We start from the raw sequence: 11638 nt of genomic DNA, 5'->3' as shown, positions 1-11638 counted from the left end.
CAGTGAATTAACTGTCAACTCAAAATAATATGATTACATTGGATCTTCTAAACAGATACAAACGACTCGATACAACAAAACTCTATATATTGAGGACTAATTAATTGATAAATATCGATAAGAAGAAGGTCAAAAATATTGTTCCGTCTAGAATACAAAATATTTTACTTGCATCAGTTTTATACTTTAGGGTCGTATATAACTTTGTTGTTTGTAAATCGTCTCGTATTTTGCTTTTGCTTTAGCAAGCTCCAACATAAATTTAATACACGTGAATAGCAAATACGAAATGACTTGTTAACGACAGGGAAATAATTTTTTTTACATATTTCATTAAAGAGAAATTAAGGTAGTTATATGTCATAATCAAATATGAATAGTTGTATTACAGGAATTTGTCACTAGAGTGAGTAAATCTTTCAAAATCATTTGAATCGTGGAATCCACTTTTGAGGTTGTCAGCAAGTCTAGCACTTGCCAGCGAAGCTTCAAGTAGAAAGTTCCAAAAACAGCTGAGGACTTCTGGTCAACTCTGCTTGTGTCAACTCCAATTCAGCAAAATAACCCAAGAATCAAGATAATCTAAAATAGCTAAAGGTTCCAATCAAATTCTCATTTCAAGAATTGGAAAAAGTCCCATTTGGAGAAAAAACTGATAACTTTGTCCTCCCCTTTATGTGATTCACAAGCCACAATTAGATAAAGGGTTGTGACAATTTTAAGTTTCTTGATTGAATCCATCTATATGGGTAAAGGAGGGGGTTGTATGCCAAGCAGGAACAAGTTTCCTATAAGTGAAGCAACAGGATCTGAAGCTGAGGGGTTCAAGAAGTTGAGAATATTCATTGTGTTTTATTCAATGTATGGACATATTGAGAAGTTGGCAAGAAGGATGAAAAAAGGGGTTGATGGTATTGAAGGTGTTGAAGGGGTTTTGTATAAGGTTCCTGAAACTTTGTCACCAGATGTTTTGGAACAAATGAGAGTCCCCCAAAAAGGTGATGAGATTCCAGTAATATCTGTGGATGAGTTGGTGGAAGCTGATGGAATCTTGTTTGGATTTCCTACAAGATATGGATGTATGGCAGCTCAGATGAAGGCATTTTTTGACTCGACAGGGAAATTGTGGAACGAACAAAAGCTTGCTGGATTGCCTGCAGGGTTCTTTGTGAGTACTGGTACACAAGGAGGTGGACAGGAGACCACCGCGTAAGTCAGACTTCTGTCATCCCTTACTTGTGTTTATACTATTATCGTCTCTTTTGTGTCAGTGATGATAATTGCAACTTTCAGTTGAATGTTAATGCATTTGGAAATGGCTAAGGTGTATGTGACATATATGTAAACCGAAAAAGAGGAGAGTAATATGACAAAGTTGTACATACTCAGATTGATAGATGCACTTCCGATAATTGCCTCACCTTGTTGCCGATGAAGAAACAGACTAACCCATAACATAATTGATGAGAGTGCATACAGTAACCAGTCTGAAATATCATTTCTCCAGTGATACAAAATTTGTATGCATCTTTCCGTAGCATCCAAAGGATTGTCTTCAACTGGTGATCAGATTAACTGGTACTAATAAACTTAGGTAACCCCGTCACATCAATGATTTGTAAGGAATAATTGAGGAAGAAGGTACAGTCTAATTGATTTTCCAACAATTAAAATACTTTGAGAAATTTAGTTTGTTGATCTTCCAACAGGCCTAAGGGACTTAATTTACCTTGCAACCAGATTTTTCTGTAATACGTAACTAAGGCATCAAGAGCACTTAACAATTGGTCACTGTAGAATCTCAGTTAGCAAACTGATTGACTGCTATAGTAACTATCCGTAATACTGACAGAAACTTGTAGCTGTAGCCACTACTCCATAGTTGTATGTATTGTCATTCCAACCATATTTGGTTCACAAGTCATTTCAGAGTTATATTGATCAAATATTTTTGTTATAACTGTAGTACCTCCCTTGGCTAAGTAGGTGTTTTAGATAATTTATTATTTGCAGATGATAACAGTCTACAATTTTAATGTTCATATGCATGCAAACGTATTGTTTGATAATTCGAAAAAGCCTGTCCATAGTTTGGAATCATGCTTATAGAAGCATAACTGTCATTCGATAACTGTGGCTTCCTTGCTGGTTTTGCAACCTTGCGAAGTCTTGGTTGTCTCCTTTTTGTTCTTTCTCTCGTCTTTTTTACCTTTCCCTTGTTGAACGAAATGGGCACGAATAGAACTCATGGTTAAAGGGTTGAGGCATGGCTGATTGAATCTCTCTTATTTTCCCTTCTTCTGTCTCTCACAGTTCTGTGTATTGTAGTCTGACAATAACATAGCTTTCTCCTTAAACAGGACATTTTCTCCACAGACTAACATAGTTTGTGCTGTGCTCTTATGCAATCTCTAGATCCTTGTCTTCTGTTCTCTTGTCTCTTTTCTTCTTTATGATGATCCACTTATCGAGGGACAAAGCCTGGTCGACGACAATCTGCTAACGAAGATCCAGTGGAACATACTGAAATGTTTCATTTTTCTTATATGCAGCTGGACAGCAATCACTCAATTAGCTCACCATGGGATGCTCTATGTTCCAATAGGATACACATTTGGAGCAGGAATGTTTAGAATGGATTCAATAAGAGGAGGTTCTCCATATGGAGCGGGAACTTTCTCTGGAGATGGTAGCAGGGAACCTAGTGAGCAAGAGTTGGCGCTGGCCGAGCACCAGGGCAAGTACATGGCAGTGACTGTTAAAAGATTGACTCCGCCACTACTTAACGCTACCTGCTCACGCTTTTAGAAATGAATAACGTGTCCAAATTTACTCTTCTACAATATGAAATATCTTAATTTTATCTTTTGTTATACTTTGGTTCATTCATATTTTTGCCGTTAGCAAATCACCTTATATTTGCCTTTACCTTTAACAGAGCTCCAAAGTGAAGGGCGTGAATGTTCCTCAAAAGTATATACCAAAGAGTAAACTTAAGATCTTTCATATGAATTGTACTTTTACCCTTGTCACTTTAGAAAATACCCTACATGTAATTTATGTCCTTGTTCTTTTTTTTTTTTTTCTCCATTTATTTATTTGATCTTTAGATCCTACGGTGGGTTTGGGGGAGGGATAAATAATAAACTATGATTTGTGTTCCATTTCTCAATATGTTTTGGGCTCTATTGTTTTGAAAAGTCTTGGTGATCTAAATATAATAGAGCTTCTAAATGAGCCTTCTTTCAAAAATTTGATGCTATTAGAAATACTTTCTTATGATAACCTTGGAAGAGAAGTCACCTTAGAATGTATAGAATTTGAACTGCCGATTTCAAGCGTTAATAACTGCACACAAACATACAAGTTGAACGAAAGCTATTGCATTATGCTGAATTCTACCTCTATTCTTAATGGTAACACAAACATTTGTGGGTTCAATTTCATTGACGATCACGCAATGTTTATTTTCTTGCACTAAAGCCACTAAACTACTTTTTCTAATAATTAAATCACTTAACTTTGTGTTGCGTAAGTATCATCAAATGTCACTAAATAATTTTATTTAACTAAAAAGTCACTCAAGTTTACCGATCTTTTGTTTTTATTCTAGTGACCTTTCTAATAACAAAAAATAATTTAGCAAGTCTTTTACTGTGCTCCTCCTTTTGTTCAAATTTACTTGTCACTATTTTTTTAATTTAACGTTCATTTTTACTTATCATTTTTAACAGATCAAGAAAAAATCACATATTTTAACCTTAACATTAATTAGTTATTCTCTAAATTATTTTTAATTATCCATTACTAAACATCAACTAATAGAGGTAATATGGAAAAATCGCTATCACAATCATTATTTCTTAATAGGCGTGCGAAATTAGGGAGTAAAATCTAGTGAGTTATTCAAGAAAAAAAAAAACAATTAGTGACCTGGGTGGAATAAAGTGAAAATTGTTAAAATTAAACATTTTAATGATAAGTAACTGGATGAAATTACATTAACCTGTGACTTGTTATCGCTGAAGGAAGACTGAAAAACTCCCGTCGGGTCAACTGGAGAAGTGAAGTGAAAGGGGATCCCTCTTTAACTATAATCTTCAAATCTCGCTAAACCCTAGTGGTGGCTTTGCGAGCATTTTCAACATGTCTCGACCTCTGCTCTCGCTCCTCACATTCCTTTTTCTATCGATTATTTGCAATGCATTTTCCCCTGAAAACCCTACAGATCGGAAAGTATTGGTATTGCTAGACGATTTGTCCGTCAAATCATCACATTCTCTCTACTTCCAATCACTCCAAAGCCGTGGTTACGATCTGGATTTCAAACTCGCTGATGATCCTAGAGTCGCTTTGCAAAGATACGGCCAGTATTTATATGACGCCTTAATTCTCTTCTCCCCGACAATTGAAAGTAAGATTTCAATTATACGTGTTTTGATTGGTGTTTTATGTTATATATGTATATAGATCCGACCTGAATGCAGTAGTTTACAGTGTTAATTTTGTGTTTTTTCAAAAAAAAAATTTAAGGTTTAGGTGGATCTCTTAATGCGGCTGCTATTTTGGATTTTGTTGATTCTGGCCATGATTTGATCCTTGCTGCGGATGCATCTGCATCTGACCTAATTCGAGAGATTGCTACTGAGTGTGGTGTTGATTTTGATGAGGTATTCGGAATACGTTTCCGTTGCTTACATTTTTTTCGATTGATCAGTTACAGCTTTTTCTTGATCGCTAACTAACTAGTGGTCATCTGTATCTTTTTGATAACTGTGGTGTCCAGGCCAGTTTGCACGCACCTCGACTAATTCCACAGGAAACCTGCCACCTCCGACCAGCAACCTAGTGGTCATCTGTATCTATTTGGCCCATTTCTTAGGGAAATTTTCAAGAATATACAGTTTTTTAAAAATATTTATGTCAGATAGCTCAATTTAAAATACTATACAACATTATACTTGGGGAAAAGCATTATATATAATGTATCAACCTTGTATGAATTGTACAATAGTTTATAAAAGGTGTTTATACACAAATGTGGGTTAAATCGTGTGTTTACACACAATCGTGTGTTTTAAGTGAATGATTATTGCATATATTGAACCATTGCTCAACTTTTTCACTGTCGTTAAGTGAATTTGATATGGGATTCGCCATTGGGGGGATGGGGATGTTGCTAATTGGGTCCATGCTCTAATAACAAATGATGAACACAAAAGTTTGATTTTCTAAACCCACTACATCTAGTCAATCACATTCTTTCTTATGGGTAATTGCATCCTTGTGATAGGTGTACTATACTCCTCTCGGGTTAAGCATGATATGCTGACTCATGTTTTTTTACTCTTTATGTTTTACATAATAGGATCAGGCAGCTATGGTCATTGATCATACAAGCTTTGCAGTTTCTGATACAGAAGGAGACCATACCTTAATTGCTGGTGACAATTTCATTCAGTCTGATGTAATCTTGGGCAAAGAAAAGATCAAGGTAAGGCACTACATTTCATCTAGGATAATCATGATCTTAGAGTTAAATCTTCTATTTAATCATGGAATCAACTCGATCAATAAAATATTAGTTCATAAGCGTGGCACCCCATTCCCATTTTGGGTTGAAAATATTTATTACTAGATCTTTGATTTCTGTTAATAAGAGAGACTGTGATCCTCCTTTTTCTCAAATTCTCAGCTGTCAGGATTCCTTCCTAGGCCACACTTTCATGGTTCCCTGGGACAGTATCATATGTGTGTCAAATGAGTTAGATCTAACCTTAGGTGCCAAATTAGACCAATTGAACTTTCTCTACTCTTGCCATAATACACAAATGCTTCTGAATTGATATCTTCAATAATTTTCAATGCACTATACTTATCAGGTATATAGCTAACCTCAAATTTCCAATTAAAATTAGTTCATGAATCATGAAATGAAGGTAAATCATGAAATTGTCGGAAAAAAGAGGATGAGTTTGGAATAAAGCTGCTACTTTAAATCTAGGCGCATACAACCCACCAGATTGACCTAGTGGATGCAGTAGTAGCATTATAATGTCTCTATGGAATAGATTTAATTTAATAAGGAAACTATTTGGCCAAAGTCCTCATAAAACTATATGGAACTAATTTCTTGAGGTGATCATACCTAACGACATCTGTTCTATAAGCTCCTAACACAGACCTTTGAGTTTTACAGTGTGCATTTTTGAGGCATTTATGGTATTATTTTGATATTGAGTCATAAACTTTGTGTGTACAAACGTCCCCAGTTTCTTTCTTCATTTTTTACATTGGGCTTGTGATTGTGTATCGGATGATACAGCTCTCTAGTCCTGCTGTGATGGAGAAGCATGCTTCTAACACATATTTCTGCTTAATAAATCTAGGCTCCTGTGCTCTTCAAGGGAATTGGTCATTCTGTAAATCCGGCCAATAGCTTGGTAAGTTTCTGCAAGTTCTTTATTTCTGGACATATTCTGTATAGTTATTGAATGTTGAAGGGTGCATTGATCATGCTTGCAGGTGCTGAAAGTCCTCTCAGCTTCTCCTGCAGCGTATTCAGCGAATCCTAAATCCAAATTATCAACTCCACCAACACTAACTGGATCTGCAATCGGTCTTGTTTCAGTTGTGCAGGTGTGTCATCCAACATGTGGCCTATTAATATGCCTAATCATTTTCTTTAAATTCTACCTTGAATCCCAAAAGTTGTTCAACAGACGCTGTTTAGCTTTTAAAGATAATGATACCATGCAGGGTTGCTTGCATGGAAGTTTAGCAGAAAAAGAATCATAATTTACTTTTTAAAAAATAAAAGAAAAATGGAAGATTAAAGGTGTAGGCAGACACAACCTCTCTACCTCCACGAGGTAGGGGTAAGGTCTGCATACACTCTACACTCCCCAGACCCTATCTATGTGATTACACTGGGTATGTTGTTTTTGGGAAGGTGTAGGCAATAAGTATTGGACCTTTTGCAGTAGCGATAACTTTTAGATGAAATGTATTTTATCTGGTCAGTATGGTGACGAAGTACCATGGCAATTTTCATATGTAAAAACTGAATACTTTGCTGACAATCCTTGCCTCATAATGCTACTCCCAGTTCATCTTTGTCCTTCATTTTGTTGCTGAACAATTAAATGATGTTTAATATAAGATCAACAACAACGTCAAAAAAAAAAGGGTCAATGACATTTGTTTCAAATTGCAGGCAAGAAATAATGCTCGAATTCTTATATCTGGCTCCTTAAGCATGTTTAGCAATCGGTAAGTAATTTTTAAGACTTTGGGTGGAGTATATCTAACCTGATATGCTCGAATTGACAAACCTTTTTCTTATGTGCAGCTTCTTTAGATCTGGGGTGCAAAAGGCTGGAAGCACTATCAAGTAAGAACTCGTAGATACTCTGTTGCTTCTGTTTGTTTGACATGATAGTACCTTGAGCTTCTGATGCGTGTAGAAGCCTCAACATGAATTGACTTAGAAAATGAAAAAGGGAACAAAAATTAAAAGCCTTAGACTTCTCTGAGACTTCATGTTCTAGTAGAAGCAGGTGCTAAGAGCTAAGAACATCATTGAAATGTGAGTTAGATATCCATCATCTGGGAAAAGGTTTCCCAACTATTGGTGTCATTATATGAACCTGTATTTCATGTTGTGATTACCAGAAAGAGGTCCACAAAAAAAAATTCATACTTGTTGGATGTTGGGAGGTCCTTCGTTGTTGTAAATTGAGAGGAAGTAATAAGAACAATAACTAGAATTATTGTAAGGTTTTCTACTTGGTATTCTCTTATTGTATACGGGCATGTCTTTTGCCCTCATTTAATGAAATTTTACTTGATTCAAAAAATAAGAAGTAGGATGTTCTTTCTCTAGAGTTAGTTTTTGATAGAGGTTTGCTGGGGGTGAAAATGGGAAGACCTCCAACTGATAGCTCATAAACATTTGGTTCACCTAGCTTTTGGACCACATAGAGTTTGCATTAGATTTGTGAAGTATTTTGCAACCTGAATCATGTCAGCATTTGATTATGTTGAATAGAATCTTTCTTGTTTGGTGGAAGCATTCGGTAACTCTTGAGTTAGCCCAATTCTATATGGCTAATTGAAGCCATCAGTGTCATGGTTTTCACAATCGAATTGAAGCACATGGCACTATTTCCCTCTCTATTCTACCATTTGTTTCCTTTATTTCTATGTGTTGTTGTGTCATCTAATTCATTTGAAATTTTGTCTACAAGTGAAGCAATCTTCAATTCTAAGTTGGTGTAGTAGTTTAGTATTGTAACATTTGATCAATTTGAACTCAAAATTTCAGCTGATTGTTGTATGAAGTATAACATAAAGGAAAATCATTTATCAAAAGGCGAAAAGGTCTAAATTTAATATACATATAGTGTTCGCAGAACTCAAGTATGCAGAGCGCACAAGTTATGCGGACATGTGGAAGTCGGGTTACAGAAGGTTATGCACCGGACCGTTATGCGGATCCGCACAATTTTAGTTTGCCCACTGTGTAATTTTATGTGATTTGATTTCTTTTTTAATTTCCTTTGTTTTCACTTAAAGCTTCTAGAGAAGCAACAACTTGAAGCTAATTTTGCCTTTTCCTGTCCTCTTCCATGTAATGTACAACTCGATTTAGTATTGTTTATGCTTTCCGACTTCACTGACCATAAATTTATCCCATTATCACAGCCATGGGAGATCTGGTAATGAGCAGTTTGTGACTGAAATTAGCAAGTGGGTTTTCCATGAAAGAGGCCATCTCAAGGTGCAGTATCAGATATAATTCCTTAATTCAGACCCACTTGCTTCTTTTTTTATATTTTACTTTGGCCATTCTCGTAGTCATAAAAGGAATGCACTTCAATTGGTTGCATTTCGGTATCCATATTTTCTGTTCTCAATATGTGAATTAGTAATTTATGTCTATACACTTTCATAAATAGGCTGTGAATGTAAGACATCACAAAGTTGGGGAGGCAGATGAACCTTCTATATACAGAATCAATGATGAACTGGTACTACTACACTACAAGTTTGTTTTAATTTGTTGATCTTATATCATGTATACTTAATGGTTTTGGATGTGTACTGAAACTTAAATTTGGATCAAAGGAATATTCTCTTGAGATTTATGAATGGTCTGGAACAAGTTGGGAACCTTATGTTGCAGATGATGTTCAAGTTCAGTTTTACATGATGAGCCCCTACGTTCTGAAAACCATGTCAACCGACCAGAAGGTACTCTTAAGTTCTCCAGAATTGCCTTATGGTAGAATTGCTTCATCACGTGGATTCATATTTCTAATTTCAATTCCTACAGGGTATCTATTATACATCATTCAAGGTTCCAGATGTTTATGGAGTATTCCAGTTTAAGGTTGAGTACAAGAAATTAGGAGTGACAAGCTTGAGCCTTGCAAAACAGGTGCGTTCTTTCGAAATCTATAGGCACCGTCTCTTATGGAGGCGTCTATAACTTTAAAATATTTTAGTTACCACACTGCAAGCTGGTTGTTTGCTTGAAGAAGTAGGCAGTCGTCGTTTTCATGTTTTGTAGTGAAGAGTTGATATACATTCTGTATCAGTCACATTCTGGGCACAAGTTTAAATAGGACATTTATTATGTGAGAGAATTACTAAGGTGCTCTTATAACTACAAAGCGATACATACCACTTTTAATACTCTTTTATAGAACACACTAGTCTGCTTCCATTTACTAAAATGTATCTGTAGCAGCAGCACACCTCATCATGAAAGCATTCTTTTTCTTTTTATTAGGTTATGACAAAATTATTTGTATATCTGCACTTTGTGTTGTTTTGTTTCTCTAGTTCCTATACATTGTTGGGTGAAAGCAGTGAATGTAGTTGTTCTTCGGTGCCCTGCTGTTCATAAAAGATACTTGTTTTAAGAGATTGAGCTATGAAAGCACTTGACGCCTGTGTTCTCCATATTGCTTTAGTGTTTTATAATGGTAACAGCTAATATTGCTTTAACTTTGAAGTGCAAGATAAACGACTTTTGCATTTAATTGATCTTAACTATGTCTTCTACCGAAATTCAATGATGTATAATATAATAAAAGGAGGTGATTGACAGCACCTCGTATAGTCATTTGCGTTAATGCCTTGGGGAATTCTTTTTACTTTGCAGATTCCTGTTCGACCCTTCAGACATAACGAATATGAGAGATTTATAACAGCTGCTTTTCCTTATTATGGAGCATCCTTCTCTATGGTACTTCTCTCCCTCTCCCCCCTCCCCCTTCCCCCCCTCTCTGTTATGCATTACAATTAATTTACCATCAGCATATTTTAATGTAGTATATACAGTTCCAACCCCTCTGCTATTCTGTTTAGACAAACTCCTCCTCAAGTTGCCCAGACTTAAAGAGTATTAGGAGTCTTGTTATCTGATTTAATGAAAGCATTTATCAAACTTATAACACCTAAAAAGTACAGATATGGTGGTAAATTCAACATAATTATCGCAGGAAATTGAGTATCCAGAAAATTTGTTGCAGTAGATGGACATCCTACTGTGAAAGTATCACTTGAGGAGTCTTAGATTACTAATTAATTTTAGAAGAAAGGATTAGATTCTAAAGTATATACTGTCTGTCAAGTATTTGTTGTATAATTGCTTTGTCCTCTTAAAATGTTGGAGTGGAAAAGGGGATCCAAATGAAACATGCACTCAGTATGATCGCAACGTTTTGTCTTTATGATTTGCTTGGATTATTTCCTACTCTTTTCTAGCATGGAATATTAAAAAAGAAGTGCTATTAAGATGATATATTTTGGTTGTTCATTCACAAGAATATTTTGTATGATAGATGGGTGGTTTCTTCATCTTCTCCTTGGTATATCTCTACCACAAGTAGCTGCAAAGACAGCTGGAGTTATGAAGAATCAAGTGCAAATTTTGTATTTGATGGTCTAACTTGTTAAGTTAGAAACAGAGGATCTAGTGTTTCTTGGAACGGAAAAAGTTAGTTTTACTTTTTTAGCAGCAAAGGAGATTATTGGGAACTTATATTTGAAATTACATAACATTTATAATTTCATGGATACAATGCCCAAGGAATTTTTGGTCTTGGCAAGTTTTTGCCGTTTCTCTCATTTATTGCTTGATTTACTTTGTGTTAAATTTTGCAAAGATTATCTGATCAATAGTGATATTGTAGTACAACATCCCTACCTTCTGAAGGCCAAAAAGCAATTTTGAATAGATTCTCGGCTTATCTAACACTCTTAGGGGCTGTTTGATTTGCGGGACTAGAGTCAATAATTCCGGAATAAAAATGTAATTCACTCATTTGGTTGTAAATATATATATATTTATAATATTAAAAGTGTGAAGATGTTTATAAAAGTGATTTGAACTTTTTGCCCTTCATTAAAAGTCTCTGTTTTAGACAAAATCGTCTTTTCACTATTTTTTACTAATATTTAAGAGTTAAAAATTAATTAAATACATTTATGATAAAAAATTTCCTTATTAGAAGTCGTCAAAATTAATGAATCTCAAACATATTGTAAAAGAAAATAAGCAGACTTAATTTTGGTTTAAATTGAAATTTCTTATGTATATACAAAAAAGGACTCCTAAAATTGTAAT

At 35.1% G+C, this 11638-nt stretch overlaps 2 protein-coding genes across 3 annotated transcripts; both read left to right on the top strand.

The window, feature by feature from the left end:
* The first annotated feature begins 369 nt into the window (after positions 1-369).
* Positions 370-3078, top strand: LOC107840395 (probable NAD(P)H dehydrogenase (quinone) FQR1-like 2). Its single transcript, XM_016684250.2, has 2 exons — positions 370-1209; positions 2553-3078. The coding sequence occupies exons 1-2, from the start codon at positions 746-748 to the stop codon at positions 2806-2808; spliced, it is 720 nt and encodes a 239-aa protein (XP_016539736.2). The 5' UTR covers positions 370-745; the 3' UTR covers positions 2809-3078.
* A 795-nt stretch (positions 3079-3873) lies between these two features.
* Positions 3874-11120, top strand: LOC107840392 (dolichyl-diphosphooligosaccharide--protein glycosyltransferase 48 kDa subunit). 2 transcript variants are annotated; one of them, XM_016684244.2, is made up of 13 exons: positions 3874-4414; positions 4534-4670; positions 5369-5494; positions 6390-6443; positions 6526-6639; positions 7217-7272; positions 7352-7393; positions 8707-8782; positions 8961-9032; positions 9130-9255; positions 9338-9442; positions 10172-10255; positions 10854-11120. In XM_016684244.2, the coding sequence occupies exons 1-13, from the start codon at positions 4147-4149 to the stop codon at positions 10899-10901; spliced, it is 1308 nt and encodes a 435-aa protein (XP_016539730.1). In that variant the 5' UTR covers positions 3874-4146; the 3' UTR covers positions 10902-11120. The 2 variants fall into 2 exon arrangements, with proteins under 2 accessions (XP_016539730.1, XP_047251102.1); XM_047395146.1 differs by having other exon boundaries at positions 3985-4414; positions 10512-10886.
* The last annotated feature ends 518 nt before the right edge of the window (positions 11121-11638 follow it).

The sequence above is a fragment of the Capsicum annuum genome, chromosome 8, assembly GCF_002878395.1.
Source record: "Capsicum annuum cultivar UCD-10X-F1 chromosome 8, UCD10Xv1.1, whole genome shotgun sequence".
Lineage (NCBI taxonomy): Eukaryota > Viridiplantae > Streptophyta > Magnoliopsida > Solanales > Solanaceae > Capsicum > Capsicum annuum.
The sequence above is the reverse complement of the archived record's forward strand: the minus strand, read 5'-3'. Positions and strand labels throughout refer to the sequence as shown.

Bases quoted from the DNA above. Each gene is read 5' to 3' on its own strand.
- LOC107840392 (XM_016684244.2), top strand. From the start codon at position 4,147: ATGTCTCGACCTCTGCTCTCGCTCCTCACATTCCTTTTTCTATCGATT. The intron at 4,671-5,368 runs GTATTCGGAATA...TTTACATAATAG, and splicing joins GTGGTGTTGATTTTGATGAG to GATCAGGCAGCTATGGTCAT. The intron at 6,444-6,525 runs GTAAGTTTCTGC...TCATGCTTGCAG, and splicing joins TAAATCCGGCCAATAGCTTG to GTGCTGAAAGTCCTCTCAGC.
- LOC107840395 (XM_016684250.2), top strand. From the start codon at position 746: ATGGGTAAAGGAGGGGGTTGTATGCCAAGCAGGAACAAGTTTCCTATA. The intron at 1,210-2,552 runs GTAAGTCAGACT...TCTTATATGCAG, and splicing joins GGTGGACAGGAGACCACCGC to CTGGACAGCAATCACTCAAT.